We start from the raw sequence: 27,137 nt of genomic DNA, 5'->3' as shown, positions 1-27,137 counted from the left end.
AATTTTTGCTATTGTGTCTTCATTCTGTCTTGTTCTGATTGCTTTTCTTTTTCATTTTTCTTGGGGGAGTATTCTATCAATAAGTTCTACTCCAAATATAAACGGTTCACTGTGGAGCAGATCAGGTCAGATATTGGAAAGGAGCAAAAATAACAGGGTTGTGGTTGTAGGAGACTTTAACCTCCCTCATTGAATGGTGTCCCCTTTGTGAAAAAGTTTCAGATGGGGCATAATTTTTAAGATGTATCCAAGAAGGATTCCTGACACAGTATGTAGGCACTAACTAGAGGAGAGGCCATACTGGATCAGGTACTGGGTAATGAACTGTTCCAGTGACAAATCTCTCATAGCTATGTACAAGGATAGGAGGAGACAAAATTAGAAATTGTTTAATTTGGTAAAGGCTAATTATGATGGGATTTGGGACAGTAAATTGGGAACAAATATTCTTGTAGAAATGCACTGTAAAAATGTGGATGCTATTGTAGGGAGCACTTGATTGGTGCCCTGGATAGGTTTGTTTCACTGAGACGGAGAAAAAATGGTAAGATAAAGGTGGGACAGCTAGTCAAGAGGAAGGAGGAAGTGTACATAGAGTTAAGGAAGCAAAAGCTCATGAATGATATAGCCAGGAAGGAACTTAAGAAAGGGTTTGAGCAAGTTAGAAGGGAGGATGACGAGACCTTGGCAAATAGGATAAAGGAAATCTAAAGCATAGTGAAGAACAGAAGGGTGACCAGATTGAGGATAGGACCGATTGGAATAAAGTAGGGAGCATGTATGTGGAGGCAGAGGAAATAGTGGATGTCCTAAATGAATACTTGAGAGGGACCTTGGTGTATGCGAGGTCAGTGTAGCGCAGGTGGCAAGGTTAAGAAAGAGGAAGTGTGGATCTTTTAAAAATATTTGGAAACCCAAGTCCCCAGGCTAAGATATATCCAGGTTACTACAGGATATGAGGGACAGGATTGCTGGGGCATTGGCAATTATCTTTGCATCCTTCTTGGCTGTAGGAGAAGTACCAGAGGATTGAAAATGGCGAAAGAAGCATAGTTTTCTTGGAGAGAGCCAGCATGCTTTTGTGAGAGCCAGATCATGCCCCACGAGCCTAACTGAGCTTTCCTAGGAGGATCATTCCCTCATCAGATTAAGTTATTACTGCAAAGATTGTCAAAGGCACTTTTTAAGATGTGGGGTAGGACACAGACTTGGGGTGAGGAGGGAGATAAACAATAACCCAAAGGTTGTAGAGACTGTAGACAGTCAAGGTTTTCAGACTACAAGATGTGAGTGAGTAACAATATAAAATTCAATGTTAGAGGACCAAGCATGTACAAGAAATTACTGGAGTAATGTGTAGTTCATGGAGGGTTATGTAGCCTCTCCGTCTGGAACTTGGTGGGATTGTGGAGGGTCATGTGACTTCTCTGACTGGAGTCTAATCAGAAGTCCCCTCACCTGCCAATCAAGGATTAGATCTGCCCACCTGCATGATTGGCCCTGACAACTGATGTGTGATTGGCCTGTTGACAGTTGCATCTGCCCACAGGTGAGGGTGACGCATGATTGGTCATCGCATGCCACGTGGACAAGCCATGGATGGAAAAATCTGAGCACGTGTAGTCTGTCTGTCTGTTTCTCTTTGCTGCTGCCTTCAAACCATCCCTGAAGCATAGGCCGCTCCAGAGGCCCAGGGCTGCAATGACCCAATCCCTGATGCTGAGCTCCAGGCTAACTGCAGTGGGCTGTCTTGGATCCCTAGCAGGGGCTACACTTGAGACAAGGTTAATGTGTATGTACTTGTTTATTTGTTGCGTGGTTTACAATGCCTGCGGGTGGTGGGTGCTGAAGTAGTTAAAGCCTCATTTGTTGGTATACTGTACCCATGGGTGGTGGGTATTGAAGAAGTTGAACCCTCTTTTCTTGTGTCCATTTGTCTGTGTGAGTGTGTGCCCTTTTTGTGAATTCCCCTCTGTACCTATTGTTCATAACACGTGTCCAGTCTTGATTCTCTTTGAACCCATTGAACCTATTCTGAACAACAACCTCTTCTGGTGCATCTTAATTTAAAAATGGCCTGAGTACTTCCAGGATTTTCTGTTTCTTAATTCAGATTTGGGCTATTTATGACCTTTTGTGCTTGACCAGGAGTTTTGGGGTGTCAGCAGCTTCTTTTGCACTAAAGTTTTATGCAAGAAAGTGGATGGACTCTGGCAATTTCAGTCAGCAAAAAATATTGATGAGGTGTTGCAGAGAATATTACAAAAATCTGGTGCTGCTGATGTAGGCCTGGAATTTGGTTATATGTGTAGAATTAGGATTGGAGATGGACTATTTGTGAAAATTAAAGAACGTGATCGAGGTGACAGGTTGGAAATGCAGGAAGTTCATTTTGCAAGTTTTTTAGTTTTAGCTCTCTAATGCTATTAAGATTGGACTGAATCTTGCTAAAGGTTCACTGACTTCCTATTCTGGACTTCTGCCTGGTGTAATATTTTTAATCTTTGGCTTGGCTTCGCGAACGAAGATTTATGGAGGGGGTAAATGTCCACGTCAGCTGCAGGCTCGATTGTGGCTGACAAGTCCGATGCGGGACAGGCAGACACGGTTGCAGCGGTTGCAGGGGAAAATGGGTTGGTTGGGGTTGGGTGTTGGGTTTTTCCTCCTTTGTCTTTTGTCAGTGAGGTGGGCTCTGCGGTCTTCTTCAAAGGAGGTTGCTGCCCGCCGAACTGTGAGGCGCCAAGATGCACGGTTTGAGGCGATATCAGCCCACTGGCGGTGGTCAATGTGACAGGCACCAAGAGATTTCTTTAGGCAGTCCTTGTACCTCTTCTTTGGTGCACCTCTGTCACGGTGGCCTGTGGAGAGCTCGCCATATAACACGATCTTGGGAAGGCGATGGTCCTCCATTCTGGAGACGTGACCCACCCAGCGCAGCTGGATCTTCAACAGCGTGGACTCGATGCTGTCGGCCTCTGCCATCTCGAGTACTTCGATGTTAGGGATGAAGTCGCTCCAATGAATGTTGAGGATGGAGCGAAGACAACGCTGGTGGAAGCGTTCTAGGAGCCGTAGGTGATGCCGGTAGAGGACCCATGATTTGGAGCCGAACAGGAGTGTGGGTATGACAACGGCTCTGTATACGCTTATCTTTGTGAGGTTTTTCAGTTGGTTGTTTTTCCAGACTCTTTTGTGTAGTCTTCCAAAGGCGCTATTTGCCTTGGCGAGTCTGTTGTCTATCTCGTTGTCGATCCTTGCATCTGATGAAGTGGTGCAGCCGAGATAGGTAAACTGGTTGACCATTTTGAGTTTTGTGTGCCCGATGGAGATGTGGGGGGGCTGGTAGTCATGGTGGGGAGCTGGCCGATGGAGGACCTCCGTTTTCTTCAGACTGACTTCCAGGCCAAACATTTTGGCAGTTTCCGCAAAACAGGATGTCAAGCGCTGAAGAGCTGGCTCTGAATGGGCAACTAAAGCGGCATCATCTGCAAAGAGTAGTTCACAGACAAGTTTCTCTTGTGCTATTTTAATGCTGTTTTCCTTGTTGTGAATTATAAATTAATTGGTTGTTGGTTGAAAATTTAGAACTTCTTGTGATCATAATGCTGTTGGAATTCTGCATTTCTCAACATTTCAGAGAGATGAGGTAATTCTACAGCAGTAATTAAATGTAAAAGTTTAACTTTATGACGCATGTGAAGAGCATACGACAGAAGGGGAAAAAATAGGTTCCAGTTACGGTAATTACATTTTTGTGTTGTGAATCATTGTGTGGAAAAGCTATCGCTTCCATTTTGTGCATATAAATCCTATTAAGATTATTTAAATGAATGGCCTTTTAATGCAAATGACACTTTGCTTGAAAGGAATGTAGGATAAAGATAACAATGAATACTGCAGGGACATTTTTTAGATGGATATTCCCTTGTTGTCATGCAGCATGGAAATCAGCCCTTTTCTTTTTATCTCCCAGCCCAAATATCTTTTACCTTGTAATTGTGCCCGAAGCTACCACGGTACAGTTTGGGTAGCAGTTAGTGCAACACCTTCACAGCACCAGCAATCGGGACTGGGGTTCGAATACCGTGCTGTCTGTAAGAAGTTTGTGCATTCTCTCTGTCTGCATATGTTTTCCCCGGAGCTCCGGTTTTCTCCTACTGTTTGAGGGTGTAGTTTAATTGGGTATAAATTGTGCGGCATGGACCTGTGGGCCAAAATGGCTTGTTACCATGCTGTTTGTTTAAATTTAAATCCACTGATGACGTACCCACCACCCTCTGTGTGATGAAGTTGTCCATTGTGTTTCCTTTACATCTTTCTACTCTTTCCTTATGCTCTCAAGCTTTTGACACACCAAAGTATAAACCCCACATCAAACTATCTGAAATTGTGCATGTAACTTGCCACATTGTACTAATTTAAACTTTAATTCACAGTGAAAATTTTCCTTTGGCCACTTGACTAATTCATTGAGATGAGAAACCAAGAATTAGAAGTATTGGAGAAGTGTATTAATGAATAAGAAATAGTTCTTGTTGCTTGTATTATGTTTGGCAGATGTGTCTTAGATTAAATTGTGATTTTTGTACAAATTCATCTGCCTGTTCTTTTTTCCACTTCCTTGCCCCTTTGACACTTCCTCTTTCTCCCGGCCACATATTGTATCATTTTAACAGGAAACTGTGGGCAATTGGGAATCTGCCAAATGATCACAGACCTCTTACCAACAGAATCCTGCCAGGAAAAGTGGCCGTGAAGTTTTCATAATTCTGTAAAAACTCAGCAGGTTACCTTGTGTACTTTTGGAACAGAAACATTTCCTTTTCTACTTAGCCATATTTGTGATAGTAACAGGAATGTGATTGATAGTAACTGCTAATTATTCTCGGAAATTGAACAGAAAGCAAATAATTTTCAGAAAACTCACCGCAATAAAAGCATCTGGATCAGCAGCAGATGTTAGCAGTGATGCCACAGCCTTGTTGCTTTGAAAAAAATCAAGTGAAACACATAGCAAATAACAGTATGGTGTAGGCCCTTCAGCCCATGATGTTGTGCCAACCGATGTAAACCTACTTCACAACTATCTGATTTTTCCCTGGCTCACACCTGTAACCCTCTACTTTTCTTGTATCCATGTGTCTAAGAGTATTGAAGGTATTTGTGTTTTTTAGTTTACTAACAAAACTTGGTTTACTTTGCCATCAAAATGTTATAATACTAACTTCAAATAAAATATTGATGAATTTATACGGCTATCCTTTTTTTTCCTATTATGTCATGTGCAGGCAGAATTTTCAAAGGGACCAAGATAAATTGAGCAAGTAAAGTACTATCAGATGGATTCAATGTGGTCGAGGATCCACATGTCATTTATTTTGGATCTAAGAATGAGATATCAGACAAGAGATTATGGAGGGGAAAAAAATCCATGTTCACAAGTTACAATGTAATTTAAAGTCCTTTTTTTTGTTCCTTTGTGGTTATGAATATCACTGACAAACTCAGCATGTAAAGGCCATCCTATAATTAAATTTGAGGGTGGATGTTTTTTGCAGTTATGGAGTTTCGAATTAGAATTTTGAATCCGTGACAGTGAAGCTTTGGCCATATGTTTCCGTTACCTGGAGGCAAACTTGCAGGTGGTGACATTCTCATGTGTCTGCTCCTCTTGGCCTTCTTGGTAGCAGACATTGCAGGTTTGAAGTGCTATTAAAGAAGCTTTGGCAACTTGTTCCATAGCATCGTGGTACATAAATCAGATATGGTACTCTGGTGGAAGAGGGAATCCATGTTTCAAGCAATCCTGAGCTAAATATTTCAGCTTTTTGGCTTGGATGGTGATGAATTAGTTGGTGCTAGTGGAGCAGCTATGAACCAGAGGGGAGCCCTCCATCAATCATCTAATTTCAGCTCTGTAGGTGGTGGAATCTTTTGGTGACATAAAGGTAGGTGAACTCACATAAAATGTAGCAGATATATCAGAGAATCAAGGATCAAATGAAAATGAGGAAATGGAGGATCAAGGTTTTAGTTTAAAAAATAGTACTTGAGAAAGTGAGCTTGAAAACTAATAAATTCCATGGAGGCATTGCTTTGCAGCACAGATTTTTGAAGGAAATTACTTTAAAGATGGGGGATATACTGCTTATAATTTTCCAAATTCTCCAATATTTAGAATCGTTACTGTAGATTAGAGGGCAATAAATGTGATCAACTATTTTAGAAAAGAAAACAGGGAAGCTTGATTGCAGTTACAAGAAAACTGTTGAAACCTGTAATGAAATTAATAACGGAACATCGAGGGAAAAAAATAATAGGATGAAGCCAGGCCAATCTGGATATATGAAGGAAGTATCATGTTTGACTCACCTACTGGCATTCGCTGAAGATGTTACTTTAGACTTGAGAAGGTCCAAATGGAACATTTTTCAGAAACATTTGATAAAATCCCACAGCAGATTGTTTAAAATTGGAGCACATAAAATTTGATTTGTTTTAAATTGGCATAAATTGAGAATTGGTCATTGGATGGAAAGTAAGGAGTGGAAATAAATTGATCAATCTCCTATTCATAGCCAAGGACTGGTGGAATACCTCAGTGATTGGTGTGCAACCCCAGCTTTACATTATTAATTTAGTCAAGGAGGCCCACATGTATGTTATATATTATACAGATGCTCCTCGACTTGCGATGGGTTACATTCCGATAAACCTATTGTAAGTGGAAAAATCGTGTCTAAAAAGAATACAGTACCGCACCTACAGAACATCATAGCCTAGCCTACCTTAAACATGCTCGGACCACTTATGGTAGCCTACAGTTGGTGCAAATTAATCTAAAACACAGCAGCCACACCAACACCTCCATGTGGCGAATTGAGAAACTACAGTACCAAATGACTACATACAGTTATTCTCATTAGAATGCATATTGCTGTCATACCATCACAACTTCAAAAAATCGTAAGTCAAGGAGCATCTGTATTGTGTCATATTATGATCACGTAAAATGTGGTTGGCTTATAACTATGGAGGAGGAATTAAGGAATCCAAGAAGATATGGACAACCTGAGTAAGTGGAAGAGAAGGTGGCAGAAAAAATGCAATGTGGAAAAATATGAGACTACCTAATTTGCACGTAACAGGAAAACAGAATGTTTATAAAAAGATGAGAGATTGAAATTGATATTCCAAGTTTGTAGGTATTTTAAAGGCCAATGAGCAAGTGAATTAAACAAGGGGATGAAGGAGTGTTGGCCTTTCTTGCAAGGATTTGAATGCAGGAGTATTACACTTGGAGTATTGTGTACAGTTTTGGGTGAGGGCCATCACATAAGAAAAAAAGGATGTACCATACCATATATTTTGCCATATGTTCATTGCTATTCTGAAGTAGTGGATTTGTGAGATGGTCTGAGCAGCTTCTTGCAGTCTGGGGCAGTAAAAGATACTTTGCATCTACAAAAGTAGTTGAATGCCACAGGGCATGCCAGATTTCCTCAAATAAGAAAGTACAATTAAGTACATTTTCTTGGCTGTTCTGTTGATGTGGTTGGCAAGTGCAAGTCATTGGAGCACTGCAAAACCTAAAGCTGTTGTTGATGCAGACAGGTGAGTGAGCCCCACCTCTCTTCCAGAAGTTTATGATCAGCTTTTTTGTCTTGCTACCATTATGGAAGTGGTTGCTGTTTTGATACCAAGCCACTAAACTCTCTACCTCCCTTTATTTAAGTTGTTCAAGATTCAACTTAAAACAATAGTATCATCTTCACATTTGTAAAAGGTGTTGGAGTGGTTTTTGGTTAGAGCTGTAACACGGGCTGTAATTTTTTTTATAAAGGATAGGAAAATTTAAACGCATTGGTGGAAGCTGAGGATGACTTGATAGACCGTACAGTATATACAATTATGTGTGGCATACATAGAGTAGGACATCAATCTTTGACTTAGAGTAGAAAGTCTATTTCCACTTGGGAAATAGCAGTGAGGATAGATTTAATATGAGAGGAGATTTGTGTGGCAATTATTTTTCTACGTAGAGTTGTAGTTGCTTGGAAGGCTTTGCCAGATGAGGTAGTGGAAGCAGATACTTTTGCAAGCTTAAGATGCATTTAGATGCCCATGAACTAACAGGGAATGGATGGATGTAGTCCACCTGTTGGCAGATAGAATTTGTTTCATTTGAAATCATTGTAATATGGATCCTGGGGTTTATTCTGGTGGATAGATTAGCCTTTAATGTAAAGGGATTTGAAATCTAAAATTGCTGTCGAATTGTGAGAAGGAACATAACTTCAACAGTTGAAGTCTTCATTACCTTGTCTTCATGTTCTTAAAGAAAGTCAGTACCAATCTAGCTTCCTTGGCTCCATCTTTGCGATCAGTACAGTTGAAGGGTTGCAAGTTGAAATTACTGTTCAGCTTACATATTGGTTAATTCACTGTGTAGATTTACTGGAGGCTCAATCAGGATGTACAGACTGTTTAGGCTAGCTTCAGAGCACTGTCTTTTGCATTCATGGTTAGTTTCTACTGATTTGTCAACAGTTCAGACTTTCAGTTAAGATTTCAGTAAAGCTGTTCTCTGTGACTAACTGGTTGAAAGATTTATCAAACACCTGAATGTACCCTTATTTCCAATAATCATTTCTAACAATGTTATCCTTCATTGAAATGGCTCAGTACAAACTCCCTGGACCATAGCAATACTCAAAGAAATGATTACCATTATCATTCATCTTTAAAAGAGCAAGCAAGTTCTTTCATTTACCTCTTTTCCCACAGCTATGATGGTTTTCCCCTTATGTGAATCTTTGGATGTGAATCTTCCATATTCTCTATTAAGTGTAGAATATTGTTGATGTATAACCACAACCTTTTCAGCATGTTATTGTCTCCATTTTAGGTAAATGGCCATCAGATAGTGGATGAACCCATGGTAGCAGATGAAACCTATTCACACTGTGTAAGTAAGATGCAGAAGTTATGGATTTTTTAAAAATTTGTGCACATCTTTTGTTATTATGCTCTACTAAGCTTAGTTCTTTTCAAGAATTCATTGGGGTAAAGAAAATGTAATGTAAATAGTCACAGTATTGAAACCTATACTTCACTTTCTAAATTATTTTTGGAAGTAATTTGTCTTTTTCACTTGCCCTAAACATCCCCCCCCCCCCCCAAAAAAAACTTTTAAGGCCATGCAGATTGAAAATGTCAAACCTTTGAGCTATGTATGCTGTTAACTTGAGCCGTCCTGTTAAATGGAATGAAGTTGTGATCAGCTACAGTATAATTGAGTGGTGAAGCAGACTTGAGGTGAAAGGCCATTCTTGTACCTTGACTATTTAAACACATTCAGACTGGTCATATTTGCTTTTGATAATATTTCTGTTAACATTTTTCAAATTAACGATGCATTCTTGTTATAGTTAGGCTAACTTAACTTTGTTTTTGTAGCAACCTAATTAAGATTGGGAACCTTTGGTACCTTGCTTGCCCTCATGTATCTTTTATTTGTTTTCTTGCCACCTTTAATCATTCAGCTATACAGAGATATACAGTACCTTATATAACTCGGTTTTGAACAGTGCGGATTTTGATATAACGTGATGTATAATTTTAATATAGTAATAATCAAAAATTGTTAAATTTTATTAATATTGAGTTACCAACAGTGGTGCAATAACTTAATGAGTCAGCCACATTGCCTGGCTGCGTTCATTCAACTTCATTATGCTTAACTTGTTTTAGCATCGCTCTAGACTCTGAGCGGGAAGGCCGTGGCTTCTGTAATATTTTAATTGTGCTGTATAAAAGTGTACCCTTATGAACATTGGGTGGAAAAAGGAAATGTGGTGAAGGTAATAAATATAAATGGTGTAAAAGAGAGTAAATGTAAATGTAACATTGAAAATGACAATTCAAGCTGAAGCAACAAGCAGCCTCAATTGGACATTAAAAGAAAATGAAGATAATGGAAATGAGGGAGAAACTTTTCAGCAAGTTGTGTTTGATTTTACAACTTCAAAAAATGCATGGAGCTCCAAATGTTTGAATTATTGGTGAATCTACGAGTGCTGATAGTGACACAGCTTTCCATTTGAACTAAAAGAAGTGATTGGCCAAGGAGGCTTCAATAAACAATGTTCATTTCTTGCCAATAAAGATCTTTGTCATTTTTGAGTTTTGTATATCTCTTTTAAATATTTTATGTACATTTGCATAAGAGTCCTAGGTAAAAGAATAAATAATTATAGGATTGGAATGTATTACATTAAAATACATTGTAATAATGCTTTGGACAGTGTGGTTTTCCATAACACTGAACTTTATTGGAATGTATTAAACGTGTTATACAAGGTATCCCTGAACATGGTTGCAAACCACATCTTTTCTGCATAGTGGAAGTGTTTAGGTAAAATAAATTTTAAAATTAAATTATTCACAAATGTTTTTCCATAACCTAAATGAAATACCATGTATAGGACAACTCATGAATTTCCATCTAAAATGTTGATTTTGAGTGATACCCTTTGTACAAGATGACCCCAAATCTGGCATTTACCTCTGACCTGTGGATGCTGTTAAAAGTAAATCATGATATCTTAATAACAAATGATCATTTAAAGGTTTGAATTTTATTGGATATTTTAAAATAAACCACTGTCGGCTCCTGTAACAGGCTGTTTAAACCTGACAGCAGTCAGACCGGGCAGATGGACCCCATGGAGGAGCATTGAGACTTCTCAAATAACTAATGGGGCATGTGCGAGATTGTGTTGGAGCCAACAGGAAGATGGCGGCAGTGTTGAGACTTCATTGTCAAGGTAAGAATTTTAGACCCTTGAATAGGATGACATTTTTAAGTTTTGAGAATCGTTCTATACAACAGCGTATACAGTAAATAGTTTTTTTTAATTATTGGAGGAGTCATTAAAAGTCTTCAATAAACAGTCCAAAGAGAGTTTAAATCGAATTTAAGGAAGTTGATTAAACTTAAAATAATCTTGGTTATTTGATCATAAAATTACCAGACTATTTTAAATATAGTGAAGCTAAAAGCAATTGGTGGTTCAGTAACATCCTTCATGGGTGAAATCTATGACTGATCGATATGCGACATATGTGATCCATTGACTCTAATCCACCTTCTGAAATGACTCAGGAAGCCTTTCATTTTTGTATAAACCCACTACATCAAAAACACAACAAACATAATACTATTTGGATTAGCCAGAATCATTCTGGGCTTTGAATTTAGACAGTCCTGCATTTGGCCAATTGGATTTTACAAAGTCTTGTCATGAACATCCGGGTACTAGACACGCCATCTTGAATATATTTTGTGACTGAGCCTCCATTCTTGCTGTCAACAGTAAAGAATGTCAGAGTTTTTATGCCATCCAGTGAAGACATTTCTTCTCTCTTTTGTATGGCTCACCCTCCTTTTGAGACTAGCCTCTTTCAGGTGGCCACAATACCTGACTGTGAAGCTGCCTATTGTACTCCAATGTGGCTGTCAGGTGGCCACCTGAAAGTGGAGAACCCGGCTAGGAGGTGTACCTACCTAACCCTCCTCCTGTAGGTATAATCTCTGGCTCTGAGAATCCCCGTGGTACCTGAAAGCAGCAGTGGCTGCCAGGGGGTGGGCTGATGACATCGTGGTGACGTCGTCAGCCATCGACTCTGGCTGCATTATACTGCAGTGAACCCTAGAGATGCGTGAGGTCGGGACGGGATCCAAAGCATCTGCTCTCAGCTCTCCCACTGAGCTCTTGTTGAGCCATGAAATCAATTCATTTATGACCACATACAAATTGCGGGATTCGCGGCACCCGCTCCATTTACCAGTTCGCACCAGCAGGAGCACCTTATGTCCCTTAGGCAATTACCTAATGAATAACTGCTTTCCCTGCCAGCTCCCCGTCAGGGTTTGAGCCCGAAGCACTCTTGGCATCGAAAGCAATGTCAATATTCTAAATGGAAGCACAACTTTGGCAACATGGAAAGCGATACCTATTCCCGATAGAGTGAATTGATCCAAGGAGGGTTGAGGGGGGAACATTACCACAGAGGGGCCTCCAACACAGAGCATGACAAGGAGGGTTGAGGGGGGAACATTACCCCAGTGGGGCCTCCAACACAGAGCATGGTTGAGGCAGAAACTATTGCCATTGTTCAAAAGGACGAGCTCTTGCGGTACCGTAACCTCAGGAGCAACTGGGAACTGGGTTTAGTCGGTTCTTGTGGACCAGCATAAACAGAATGGACTGAATGGGCCCTTCTGAGGCACAGTGGTTCTATGAACTGACATCACTTGGCTCATTAGGTAAACAATCTCTGTAACCTGAGGGTTAAAGGGGATGGGGAGATTGAGCTACAAAACCATGTATAAAGGTAATTGGCGAATAAACACGCTTTTAAATACTACAGATTTGTACATGTACATCTGCAGAGTTATGGATGCGAGAGACGATCAAAGGTATGCGAGTTTGGTCATTCGTTGCTCGTGGTCGTTGCTAAGAATTGAAATAAATAATAAACATTTCTCCAAGTGAATGGAATAATGAGCTGGGGCTATGACTCCTATTCTGACCTTATAAACTTTGACATCTGCGATTTTTGCATTCGTGATTCTCGGTGAAATTGTTAAATTGTTAACAATTCAGTCACAAATTCTTGTAAGTGAATTAGATGTGAGGTGTCCCCATGGCCGGTCTCATGGCAATTTCAAATATAGAGAAGTACGTTTGGAAAATAAGGTAAATCCACAGACTAATAAGGGACACAGAGGGAGTGCGAAAGAATGCATTTCTTTGTAATATGCAAATACAGTAATGAATTATCATCCAAATGCAAAAAATAAACTTGTAGCTTCAGATGCATCGTGCACATTTTAAAGATTCAAGATCATTTGTGTATACGGGTGCACAAAGTTCAGCGGAGGAATATTCGTGCTCAGCGTGGAGTCTGGGGTAAAATAGAAATGGAGAAAATACAAGACAAATCATATTTGCATACTCATGGGTAGTTTGTCATGAACAATTCAGCAGTGGCTTGTTTCTGAATATATTGCAAAGGACAGAACAGCAGGTGCACAGATTTAAGCCAGTTGAGTCTGTAGCTCTCAGGTCAAGACATAATGCTGTTCCAGGACTTCTGTCTCATAGACAGTGGTCTTTACACTCTGATGACCTCTCCTTTTTGTGAGCTCGCACCGTCTACGATTTTGTCTCCAGCGTCTCACCCATCCCTTTTGGGAGATGGCTTCAGGAGGCTTCTCAGCCTCGACATGCTGCAAATGACGTCAAGGCAGCATGGGCGGGACTAGGCCACAGTCCACAGGAGCCGGCATTCACTCAGACGCGGCTATCCATCAGCTGGCACGTTCAGGTGACAGAAAGGCATCCTCTCCACGGCCACCTGAACATCCCAGCTGCACTCCCCCAGCCGCATCTGCTGGCGCATGATCTGCATCCGTGCACCTGAAAGCAGTTTGTGATCCTTAGTTCCAGACAGTCTAGACATCTCCTAAAATGGCTCTGCTTGAGGTTGCAATGGCCACTTCGACTCCTCACAACCACGAAATCTCCAACCCATTGCAAACTGATCGGGAAACACTGGTGAAAATGAGAAATACGAACTGGACTTTCAAACTAGCGGATTGGAATTGGTAAGCTACTGAGAGGTTTTAACTTCTGAAGCAAGGAACACAGACCAGAAAATCATGGAGCAGATTGAAGGAGTTGCATGGGAGGCCATCAGAAGCACTGCTGGAGAAGGCAGAAGAGTGATAAGTGGGCCGTCATTGAGCTAGACTGAGAGATAACGCCTTCAGATCTGCTTGAGAAGAAAATGGATTAACTGAGGCTGCACCTGAACAGAGAACACTGCAGGGCTGTTGTGCTCTGGTGATTTCCGAAACGTGACTCCAGGACTCCATTCCAGACTCAGCAAACCAGCTGGATGGCCAAATCAGCTTCAGGTCTGACAGATGCTGCTGATTCTAGCAAGGCTAGAAGGAGGACTGAATTTACATGAGCGAGTTGTCTCAGTTGTAAAGATCTGCTCAGCAGAGTTAGAGTACCTGCTGATGAAATGCAGATCATTATATCTGTCCAGGGAATTCACGGCCATGCTGATAGCTATAGTCTATATTCCATCTTCGGCTAATATGGGTGAAGTTTGGTGGTTTACGGTGGCATCTGCGAAGCCCAGATGTCCCACTCTGACAGTGCCATGATTGTAGCTGGTGACCAACCAATCCAACCTGCAAGCAGTCTAACCACATCAACTTCGCCACCAGAAGGAAACAGTTCAGTGACTGGCTTCGTCAGCGAGTCCATTGTGGATGTCATTGAGATCAAATGCTTCATAAGTAGGGCTAACCAGAAACTATGGTTGGATGCAAAATTCTGACATTTCTCAGAGCACGTGATGCTGCTTCAGGTCAGGGGACAAGATGGCACTAAGATCAGCCAGGGCTGAACTCTCCCGTGCCATCTGAAAGGCAAAGCATGGGTTACCACAGAATATCCATATCTGACACAAGGTGTATTTGGCAAGTGATCAAGACTACAACATATCACAAGTCAACCTTGCAAATTAAAGACATCCCCTCCAGAGAGACTGAATGTTCTCTATGCATGGTTTGACAAGAGGTACAGGATGACGATGAAGAAAGCTCTATGTCCCCGTGATGAATGGGCCCTTTGGATAGCCACAGCTGAAATGAGGATAAACCTATCCAAGGTGAACCCACACAAGGCAGCGAAACCAGACCACATACCTGGTTGTGTCCTGAGGGAATGCACAGACCAATGAATGGAGGTCTTTATAGACATCTTCAATACCACACTGCAGCAGTCCATCATTCCTGCGAGTTTCAAGACAGCCACCATCATCCCTGTACCAAAGAGGAGGAGTTATGTGATGGAGTAGTGGCCGGTAAGGTAAAACCAGCCCTCCCCAGAAAAGAAAAGACTTGCAAGAAGAGAAAGAAGATGGCACCCAAGAAGGAAAAAGAAAAAAAAAAGGGAATAAAAGAAAAGTCACCAGAAAAGAAAAAAGGCCTTACCTGCATGAAGAAACAGGGAGCCATGGTGGCAAAGAACATCCGTTCTCCGAGGTTGTTGCCAGCTCTGCGGAGTTGCGACCGCCTGACCGGTGGACTGCAAAAATGGCTCTCTGAGCCAAACAAAAATGCGCAACTGCGCAATCAAAGGTAAAAGAAAACACCAACGGGAGGGGGGCTCAGCTGATGAGCGGGCAACCACGGTGCGACCAGCTGATGGACACCTGACACCAGGGCGGGAGGAAGGAGGCAGGAGAGGGAGTGAGGTACCAGGCGAGAAAGAAAGTCGATGGGATGAATAGCAAGAGCAACAGCAGGACACCAACAGCAAGAAGCCCAGCAGGAAGAGGCCCAACAAAGTGATACAAGCAACTCATCAGGAGAATCAGAAGAGACACAGATACAAAGAAGAGAAGAAGGCACAAACACAGGTATAGACACAAAAGAAGAGGAAGAAGACCACAGAGAAATAGAAGATAAAAAAGATGGACAGAATATAGATAAAACTTTTTTTGAAGAACAAATGAGAGCATTAAAATAATGATTGTCATTAGAATTTAGTGCAATTAAAAGAAAAATGAAAAGAACAGAAGATAAAATGCAAAGATTAGAACTAGTCATGACAGAAATAGGGAAAAGAGTACAAAATGTGGAAGAACGAGAAATGGCTGTAGAAATGGAAGTAAATGACTTAAGAGGAAAATTGGAAGAAATTGACAAAACAAATTAAAGAGACACAAGAGTTATTATCTCAGAAAATTGATAAGTTGGAAAATTATAGTAGGCGAAACAACATAAAAATAAGGGCCTGAAGGAAGGTGAAGAAGACTCAGATATGAAGGAATTTATAAAAGGATGGATCCAGAAGGTCCTGGGTACGACAGAAATGCAGGAAGAAATGGAAATAGAAAGGGCGCACAGAGCACTAGCTCCGAAACCGCAGATACAACAAAAACCATGATCCATCTTAGTAAAGTTTTTGAGATAACAAGAGAAAATATACTGGAGCGGGCAAGGAATAAAATTAGAGAAGATAATAAACGATTGGAATACAAGGGTCAAAAAATATTTTTTTACCCAGACATAAGTTTTGAACTCTTAAAGAAGAGGAAGGAGTTTAATACAGCAAAATTGATCCTATGGAAAAAAGGTTATAAATTCATGTTAAGACATCCAGCTGTGCTTAAAATATTTATACCTGGGGAGCAAAACAGACTGTTCTCGAATCCGGAGGAAGCACAAAAATTTGCAGAGCGTTTGCAGGACAGAAGGAGAGATGAAGAGATGTAATAAGAATGAAGAATGGCGATAAAGTATATATAAAGATGTAAAAACAATGTATATGTAAAGAACTAAAGAGGGGAAAGAGAAGGGAAGGAAGTTTTCTGGGGGGGTTGGGGGGGAGAGAATAACCATCACTGCGAAATCAGTTGACGCTTGCGAACAAGATTGCAATCCAATGGAAAGGGGAGTTGTGGTTGCCCAGCAAGGGATAAGGGGCAACTCAGAGAGGGGGGGGCGATGGCATTTGGGGTTAAGGTGATATTGTGTGTGGGAATTGTTGGAGTATTTTATGTTATAAATGTCTTGTCATACATTGAGTTTAAAAAGGGATAACTGAGAGATGAAAATGGGGAAAAGGGTGATGGTGGTGGTGAGGAAGCGGAAATGAGGTGTAAACAAGATATAAGATGGCCACATTGAACTATATGACTATAAACATTAATGGAATACATAACCAAATTAAAAGGAAGAGGCTATTAAATTTACTGAAAAAATAGATATAGCATTTGTGCAGAAAATGCATCTAACTGAAGTGGAACATAACAAATTAAAGAGAGACTGGGTAGGACTCGTAGCGGCAGCATCATATAATTCAAAAGCTAGAGGTGTAGCTATATTAATTAATAAAAATCTACCAATCAAAATAGAGGAGGAAATAATAGATCCAGCAGGGAGGTATGTAGTGATAAAGTGTCAGATATACTCAGAATTTTGGAATTTGCTCAATATATATGCACCTTATGAGGAGGATCAAAAGTTTATACAGGATATTTTTTTGAAGATTGTAGATACACAAGGAAATATATTGATAGGAGGGGATTTTAACCTTAATTTGGATCCAATTTTGGATAAAACTGGACAAAAGATAAGCAAGAAGAATAAAGTAGCCAAATTTATGGTTAAATCAATCCAGGAAATGAATATACGGAGGAGGCAGTACCCAAGAGAGAAGGAATATTCATATTATTCGAGTAGGCATAAAACATACTCAAAGATTGATATGTTTTTGTTGTTGGCCCATATTCAAGGGAGAGTTAGGAAAACTGAGTATAAAGCTAGACTACTATCTGATCATTCACCCCTGATATTAGCAATAGAACTGGAAGACATCCAACCAAGAACATATAGATGGAGGTTAAACTCCATGCTATTTAAAAGGCAGGAATTCAGAGAGTTTATTGAACGCCAAATTAAAATGTACTTTGAAATAAATACAAAATCAGTGAAAGACAAATTTATATTATGGGATGCAAAAAAATCTTTCATTAGAGGGCAGATAATAAGTAATGTAACTAAGATGAAAAAGGACTACAATTGGGAAATAGACCAGATGGAAAGGGAGATAGTAAGTACAGGAAAGGAACTAGTAAAAAGGGATGATATAACGAAAAAGAGAAATGGCAGACAAAAATATAAAATACAAAACATTACAAACGTTCAAGGTGGAGAAGAACATAATGAAAATAAAGCAAAAGTATTACGAACTGGGAGAAAAAATCACAAAATATTAGCCTGGCAACTTAAAAACAGAACAAGCTAAAAGAACTGTATTGGCATCAAGGAAAATCGACAAACAAATTAAATATAAGCCAATAGAGATTAATGAAAACTTTAAAGAATTTTATGAACAATTATACCAAAATGAGAACAAGGGGGAAAGATGATAAAATAGAAGAGTTTTTAGCTAAAATTGAACTGCTGAAATTGCAAGAAGAGGAACAAAACAAACTGATAAAACCATTTGAAATAGAGGAAGTACAGGATATATTTAAAAATCTGCCGAACAATAAAACGCCAGGAAAAGATGGATTCCTCATAGAATTCTATAAAACATTTAAAGAGTTATTAATTCCTCCTCTCCTGGAAGTAATGAACCAGTTAGAAGAAACGCAAAACTTGCCAGATTCATGTAAGACAGCAATAATTACAGTAATACCAAAGACGGGGAAGGATCCATTAACACCAGCATCATATAGACCAATATCTCTTAACTCAGATTATAAGATAATAGCTAAATTATTAGCAAACAGATTGGCCGATTATGTACCAAAAATAGTAAACCAAGATCAAACTGGATTTAGTAAGAAAAGACGAACAGCGGATAATGTCTGTAAACTTATTAATCTAATTCATGCAGTTCAAGGAAATAAGAAGCCAACAGTGGCTGTTGCTTTAGATGCAGAAAAAGCCTTTGACAGAGTAGAATGGAACTTTATTCAAAGTATTACAGAGGTTCAATCTACCAGAAAAATATATTAATTGGATTAAAGCATTGTATAATGGACCATTGGCGAAGGTAACAATAAATTGATATGTATTGAGCCAATTTCAATTAAGTAGGTCAACTAGACATGGATGTCTATTATCCTCCCTCATTGTTTGCTTTAGCAATAGAACCATTGGCAGAACTGATAAGAACAGAAAATAAAATAAATGGGATAAAAATATAGGAGGAGGAATATAAAATCAGCTTATTTGCAGATGACATCATAGTATACCTAACAGAACCAGAAATATCAATAAAAGAATTACATAAAAAATTGAAGGAGTATGGAGAAATATCAGGGTACAAGATCAATGCAAATAAAAGTGAAGTGATGCCAATGAGTAACGCGGATTATGCAGAATTTAAAAAAGAATCACCATTTAAATGGCAAGCAGAAGCAATCCGATCCCTAGAGATCAGGTTAGTTAATAACTTAAGCCACTTGTACAAACTAAATTATCAGCCACTAATAAAGAAATTGCAGGAAGACTTAGAACATTGGAAATAATTACTGCTAACATTGATAGGGTGGGTAAATTGCACATTCAAATTAATGTTTTCCCAATGATGCAATACTTATTTCAATCGTTGCAAATTCCCTTAACAGAGAAATTCTTTAATGAACTAAAGAGAATAACAAGGAAATTCTTGTGGAAAGGGGGAAAACTGAGGGTAGCGTTAGATAAATTAACAGAGAGGTATAACCAAGGTGGTTTGCAGTTACCAAACTTTAAAAATTATTATAGAACAGCACAATTAAGGTATTTATCAGATTTTTACTAGACAAGGGAAAAACCAGACTGGACTAAGATAGAACTAGATAAAATAGGGGAGAACATATACTTTATAAGTGGGATGAAAAGCTGGTGAAATATAAAAACTCACCAGTATTGCATCATTTACTTAATATATGGAAGAAGATTCACTTAGAAAGGAAAAAAATGAATTACCAAATACCAAAATTGTTATTGACACAAAACCCACTAATCCTTTTTACAATAGATAACCTTTCATTAAGAGAATGGGAGAGAAAGGGAATCAAAAGAATAGAAAATTGTTTTTTGAGAAATAATTTATTAACATTTGAACAGTTCAAGTACAAATATGGAATAACTCACGGTACAATGTTTGCATATCAACAACTGAAAGCTTATTTAAAGGATAAATTGGGAAACAGACTGAGTTTACCAGAAGGAAGCAGCTTTGAATATGTGATTACAAACACAATATAATTAAAAGATTTATAACTAACATGTACATTAAGCTGCAAGATAAGGAAAATGATGAAATAAGCTATAAACCTAAACAAAAGTGGGAAAAGTATTTAAGCATAAAGATAAAAAATGAAGCATGGGAAAAGTTAGGTTCTGGAACTATGAAGAATTCAATAAACACAAGGTTATGCATGATCCAATATAATTGGTTACACAGGTTATAAATCACACCTCAAAAGTTAAAGAATGGGATCCAACATTATCAGATATATGTTTTCGCTTTAAGAAGGTAATGGGAACAACAGTACATGCAATCTGGGCATGTACGAAAGTGAAAATGTTTTGGAAGCTCTAAATCAGATATTAAATAAAATCACAAAAAATAACATACCAAAAAATCCAGAGATCTTTCTTCTAAGTAACATAAGTAGTAAGGAATTAGGCCTCAAATTGGATAAAACGGAAAAAAGATTTATTATGTTAGCCTTAGCAGTAGCAAAAAAATGTATAATGTCAACTTGGAAAATGGAAAAGAGCCTGAGCAATGTATTTCATTGGAAAAAATAACATATAATTTAAAAAATAAATTCACACTGTTCAAACAAATTTGGGAACTATACATGGAACATAACAGAGAGGGCTTGCCTCGGACCTCCACCCCCTAAAATGATAAGAAGACAAAACGACTTGATTCATTGTGTAAAAGTAGATGACACATTTTTCTTGTGTATTTTTCATTGTGTGAAAACATTGTTTTATGGTTTTATTATATTGCATATGTTGAATATTTATTGGTTTTGGAGGGGGTTGGGGGTTGGGAAGGGGGGGAGGGAGGGCGGGGGGGGAGGGAGGGCAGGGGGGAAAAAAGGGGGAAAATGCCACTGTATATTTAATGAGAAATTTTTGTATATATTTTGGTTGATATGGTTCAGTGTGAAAAATAAAATAAAAAATCCCTGTACCAAAGAGAGTGACAGTAACAGGCCTCAATGACTACTGCCCCATGGCACTAGCCTCTACCATTATGAAATGCTTCAAGGTCATCAAAGAACATTTCCCAGACACACTGGACCTGATTCAATTCACCTATAGAATAAACCATTCCACAGACAATGCTATTGCCTTGTCCTTTTGTTGCATCCTGACCCATCTGGAGAATGATGCCTCATATGCCAAGCTGTTGTTCATCAACTTCAGCATTTAATATGATCATTCCCCCTCTCTGTAACTGGATTCTGGACTTTGAAATAGAAAGACCAGTTTGTCTGGGTCAGTAGTAGAACATCAAACACTGTCACACTGAGCACAGGCACACCACAGGGCTGTGTGCTAAGCCTGCTCCTGTTCACACTACGGAACCATGACTGCATCACCAGATCCAGTTCTAGCAGAGCTATCAAGTTTGCAGATGACAGATCTGTAGTTGGCCTCAACAGCAACAGCGATGAGTCACATGGCAGAGAAGAGATGGAAAATCTCATAATACAGTGCGAGAATAAAAATCCGAGCCTGAATGTGGACAAGACAAAGGAGATGATCATAGACTTCAGAAGGACCAGGGATGACCAGTCTCCATTACACATCAATAAGTCTATAGTGGTGAGAGTATAAAACACCAAGTTCTTTGGAGTCCATTTGACAAGTGACCTATTGTGGACACACATCTCCTTACTTGTCAGGAAGGCACAACAGTGACTGGGCAAGGCTCCCGGCCACCGTTATATCATTTTTTTACAGGAGCTCTATTAAGAGTGTTTGGCTGGGTGAGTCAAAGTGAGGTGCAATTGCTGCAGAGAAATGGATTGGAGATTACTCCACTTGACCAATCGAGTGGCAGAGAGGATCACTGAAATCTCCCATCCACCATCGACGTGATCTACTGGAATGTTGACTGTAGAGGATTGCATAATCATTGAGGACCCCTTCCACCCTGCACATAGCATCTTTCAGGGAGAGAGGAGTTTTGGATTAAGATCGACCAGGCTGAGAAATGGCAGCTTCCCGCAGGCAGTGTGATTGCTGAACAACCAAAGGAACTGCTCATATTAACCATCTGTTGTATTCATAATGGGTTTGATGGTTCAAAGAGAATCAAGGCTGGACATGTGTTATTAACAAACCATGGTCTTTATTTACACTCAGGGAAATTCACAAAAAGGACTCTCGTTCTCTCACTCTCTCACTCACACTGATTGCTTGGACCAGGTCATACCATTTGCACAAACTTTCCCAAGACCTGCTCACCATTTTGGGACGCTCTGAGAGTCAGGACTTTGTATTTGCAAGATTGTGGGCAGGGAAGACCTGCCCTTGAGTCACCCACCCCACTGATGGTCACTGAATGTGCAGCTGTTACTGGTGTGGAATGAAGTTGGTTTCCGATCATTACCTCCCCAACACAGGAATATGAAAACCCGCAGAGCTGGACATTTCCCCCGCCCCCCCCCCCCAGATACTCTATTTTCAGTGTTGGCAAGAATCAGTGTTTGTGGCAGTCCTTTGTTAGCGTTCAAATTTTTGGTTCTATTGGAATATTGGTCAGCCACGTGCCCAACCATCGCTCAGTGCCACCATCACTGCTTCCAGTGCCTGCAGATGAGTCATCCTGTGAATAAGGGAAACTTGCTCTCAGTGGGGGGGATGCTTCAATACCTGATGATCTGAACACCTTCTATGTCTACATTGAGAAAAACCCAACAGTGCCTATGAGAATACCTGTAAGGGCTGAGGGCCCTGTGATATCTGTCTCTGAGAACGATGTTAGAATATCATTCAAGAGGGTGAACACTCGCAAGTATCATGCCCTGGCAGGGTACTGAATATCTGTGCCAACCAACTAGTGGGAGTATTCACGGACATTTTCAATCTTTCATTGCTGCAGTGAGAAGTTTCCACCTACTTCAAAAGGTAATCAATCATCCTGGTACCCAGAAGAGCAGTGAGCTGCCTCACTGACAATTGCCCAGTAACACTAACATCTACTGGGTTGGAAATGCTTTGAGAGGTTGATCATGGCCAGAATTAACATATTCCTAAGCAAAAGTTTGAACCCACTACAATTTGCCTATCCTCACAATCGCTCCACATCGTCACAATATCACTGGCTTGCCACTTAACTCTAGATCACCTTAAAAACAGCAACTCATTCATACATCCATCTGCTCTTCATTGACTGCAGCTCAGCCTTCAACACTATTATTCCCTCAGGGCTGGTCAACAAACTCCAAACCCTGGGCCTCATCGGAAGACCACAGTCAGTATGAATTGGAAGCAACATCTCCTCCTCACTGACTATCAACGCAGGCACAAGGATGTGTACTTTGCCCACTGCTGTACTCACTACTTACCCATCACTGTGGTCAGGCATAACTCCAAACTTATAACTGATAACATTGGCAAATTTGTAGATCAGTAGAATCACAAACAACAATGGGGCAGCATATATGAGGGAGAGAGATCAGCTCATTGAGTGGTGTCACACGTTAGAAAAATCAAGGAGATGATTGTGGACTTTAGGAGGAAGTGAGGAGGTCACGAACTAGTCCTCATCAAAGGTTCAGTCGTGGAGAGGGTCGAGAACTTCAAATTTCTGGGTGACGACATGTCCAAGGATTTGTCCTGGAACCTCCATGTTAATGCAGTCACAAAGAAGGCTCTCTAGTACCAATACTTTATGAGTATTGGTGTTTGAGGAGATTTGGTATGTCACTGAAGACTCAAACTTCTAAAGGTGTATCGTGGAGAGCATTCTGACTGGTATGGAGGAAAAACTCCAGAGGGTTGTTAACTTGGCCTACAACATTATGGGCACCAGACTTCACTCTGTGAACATCTACAAGAGGTGGTGTCTTAAGAAAGCAGCCTCTAAAGTCACATTGTTTGAACAAATTTGGGAACCATACATGGAACATAACAGAGAGAGCTTGTCTCAGACCTCCATCCCCTAAAATGATAAGAAGACAAAACAACTTGATTCAGTGTGTAGAAGTAGATGATACATTTTTCTTGTTTATTTTCCTTTGTGTGAAGATATTGTTTTATGGTTTTATTGTATCGTGTATGTTGAATATTTATGGGTTTTGGAGGGGGTGGGAAGAGGGGAGGGAGGGAAAGGGGGAAAAAAAGGAGAAAATGCCACTGTGTATATTTAATGATAAACGTATGTACATATTTTGGTTGCTACGATTCACAGTATGAAAAATAAAAAAATATTTAAAAAAAAGAAAGCACCCTCTTTCCCCCCATCCTCTTCTCTCTAACCATTGGGAGAAAGTTACAGGAGCCTGAAAACGAGCACTCAGCAGCACAAGGGCAACTTCTCCCCCCCCCCCCCCACCCCCGCCATCAGATTCCTGAATGAACCAAAACACTGCCTTACTTTGACTTTTCATGCATTATTTTTATTTATTTTTGTAAGTTGGTTTAAATAAATGTTTGCACTGTGACGCTGCCACAAAACACCAAAATTCGCGACTTGTTCATGACAATGAATTCTTATACTCTGACAATCAAATGCAATGCCCTCAATGTTTGGGACAAAGACACCTTTTACCCTTTATTTGCCCTTGTGCTCCACAGTTTAAAATTTGTGATCAAACATTCCAAATTTTATTTAAGGTTATTATAGTCCTCTCACTTTGGGGCACCATAATATTTGGGACATAGCAATGGTACTGTATGTATAGTAAAGTAGTCATGGTTAGTACTTCATTGCATTTTGCTTGCATGCAATGACTACTTGAAGTCTATGATTCATAAACATCACCAGGTCTTGATTTTCTTCTCTGGTGATGGTCTGCCAGGCCTTTACTGCAGCCAACTTCAGCTCCTGCTTGTTTCTCTGCGGCTTATGGAAGGCATACTCAATTGGATTTAGATTGGGTGACTGATTTGGCCATCACAAATGTTTCAGTTTTTAGCTTTGAAAAACTCCTGTTATGGGCCCAGAGGACCCCAAAACTCAGCAGCAATAGAATTTCACCAAGACAAATGGTTACTTCAACAAAAGTTACTTTTAATTATCTTTAAACATGAAAACAGGATTAAACTTTAACTCATTAATATTAACTTAACCCCTTTCTAATTCTAAGTGCACGTGTATGTAATGTGTGTATAAGTTCAGAAAAGTTCTTTGATGCATGGTCCAATCTCACTTCTCACTCCTCAAAGTTCACCAGTATCAGGCAATTCTTACACTGTGCATAGAATTTAACATTTATGAATCTTCACAAGGCTTTGATGCTTGAAAGGTAAATGGTTACCGCTCTGGAGGTTCTTGTGCCAGGGATGGTGGTGGCATTTAAGAGACTCTTAGACAGATACATGGATGAAAGAAAAATAGAGGGTTATGGGGTAAAGAGGTTTTAGTGCCTTTTTTTAAAGGACTATATAGGTTGGCACAACCTCAAGGGCCAAAGGGCCTGTACTGTGCTGTATTCTATATTCTATCAACTAATCTGGTATTGTCTTATTGCACTGCTCTTTCAAATGATAACCTTTCTTGGGGCAGGAGGCCTATGATGGAATAGGTAGATATGTCATTGTGAGGAGATGTATTCCTTCTGCTGTTGTTTATGCTGAGTTCCTCTTTGACCTGATACCATCACAAATGGTCCAAGGACCAGCGATCCCCAGAGGTCAACAGAGATGTTTTCAAGGAGCCTTTGACAACATGCTTGAATCTTTTTTTTCTGTTTATCTGGTAATCTTTTTCCGTGACAGAGCTTGGAATTGAATATATGACATGCGAGTGAATGGATTTGCCTATACAAAGAAACTGGCGGAGTGTAAATAGGGTTATGGTGTTGGCTCAAAAGAGGATAGTGATATTACTGTGCCAGGAAATTTGGATGATTTTATGGAAACACCACCTTCTAGTGTCTGTGATGATAAACAGGCAGCAGTTCTTAACCCATAAACATAGAGGACAGCAAGGACTATTGCTGAATCATAGACAATGGGTTGTGCCAGATTTGTTGCCTTCACTGTCAAGCATCATGTTTCTCATTTGGCCAATGGATTTGCTGGTGTACGGAAGATGAACTTCATCACTGGCGATTGCCTTCTTTGTTAGGTGGCATCCAAGATCTGCAAAACTGTCACAAAACTGTTTTGCCATGAGCCATCTTTTGGAGGAGGACAGATTGGCGGAAAGAAAAGCTGATTCTTAGGTGAATGTGTTGACATTTACTTGAATCTTGGCTTCCTAATGCATGTAAATATAGGAGATGTCTGTGCTGGCCTGAGAATGAAGAACAGATGTAAACAGCACAGAGGTGCATGTTCATGTCTGATCGATGAACATCTATCTATCTATCTTGGGAAAGAGTTCCCAAATGCACCTCTGATCATGCATCTTTCACACTCCATCTGGTGCTGCTACTTCTGGCCCACAAGAACTTCAAGGACATTTTGCTGAAGTTCTAAAACTTGATGAATGAGCATTTGCATTGTCTGAATGTTAATGCCTTTCAATTTCTTATCATTGAGGAAATATTGTGTCTTTCTACTTTTCTGAAAAAATATTTTCAGATTTTTTTCTTTAGATTCCATTTGCCAGGTTCTTGAACAGTGGTATAGCTATTCAAGCTGCTTTCTCACAATGCTGGATACTCTAATTCAACCCTGACCTCAGGTCATTTTTGTTTGGAGTTTGCACCTTCTCCCTGTGTAGCATGAATAAAAGCTCTCACGACTGGAGGGAGAACAAATGCTTTTATTAGCTTATAATTAAGGGTAGGGTCTCACAGTAGTCTTCAGAAGGGTTCGAAGTTTAGGCGGGAAACCAGGCTTATAAGCAAGCAGTTGGGGGCAGAGCCGGGAGTCAGGGCCAGCCATCAGCACAACACACTACCAGTAAATCCTAATTCACTGCATTCACCCCTTATAGAATTTAGGGTCTGTGAGTGAAGACAGAGAACATGGGTTCTGAAAAAAATTGTTGGAAAATATACAATTATTTACAGATTTAAGCGGTCCAGGGTCTGGAGATCCTGGTGGAGTGCCTTGGCACTGGGGGGCCTTGGACTCCTTGGGCCTCATCGTCCCCTTGTGAGGGAGGAGAGGTGGAGGGGGGATGCACTTTCCCCTTGAACTGGATCCCCCGAGGCCCTGACTGGGGGTGGTGAGAATGAGTTCAGTGGCTTGCAGGGCACCTGAGGCAATGGAACCTCTGTTCTGGTGGGTGCCAGGTCTCTGATGGAGACCATGTTCTCACTGCCATCTGGGTACTCCACATAGTAATATATGGAGCAGTTTCACCCTTTCCACCAGGCGATCGATCTTGCTTCTCCTCATG

At 40.1% G+C, this 27,137-nt stretch overlaps 1 protein-coding gene and 1 long non-coding RNA gene across 5 annotated transcripts in view; one reads left to right on the top strand and one right to left on the bottom strand.

The window, feature by feature from the left end:
* The window catches only part of rps6kal (ribosomal protein S6 kinase a, like), a 147,462-nt gene that overhangs the window by 19,192 nt on the left and 101,133 nt on the right, over nt 1–27,137 (top strand). For 2 of the 4 annotated variants that reach the window (XM_069893639.1, XM_069893641.1), the window contains exon 2: nt 8,909–8,968. In XM_069893639.1, coding sequence (XP_069749740.1) covers nt 8,909–8,968 — 60 coding nt within the window. Of the gene's footprint in view, nt 1–5,295; nt 5,450–8,908; nt 8,969–10,708; nt 10,830–27,137 lie in introns of those variants that run through there. The other 2 variants (XM_069893640.1, XM_069893642.1) reach the window with 2 other exon arrangements.
* LOC138740663 (uncharacterized) overlaps nt 8,437–27,137 on the bottom strand; it is a 29,748-nt gene continuing 11,047 nt past the window's right edge. Inside the window, exon 3 of the long non-coding RNA XR_011343102.1 lies at nt 8,437–8,964. This is a non-coding gene — a long non-coding RNA (uncharacterized lncRNA). The remainder of the gene's footprint in view (nt 8,965–27,137) is intronic.

The sequence above is a fragment of the Narcine bancroftii genome, chromosome 8 (genome assembly GCF_036971445.1).
Source record: "Narcine bancroftii isolate sNarBan1 chromosome 8, sNarBan1.hap1, whole genome shotgun sequence".
In the NCBI taxonomy this organism is placed as follows: Eukaryota; Metazoa; Chordata; class Chondrichthyes; order Torpediniformes; family Narcinidae; genus Narcine; species Narcine bancroftii.
This window is presented reverse-complemented; position numbering and strand designations above follow the sequence as displayed.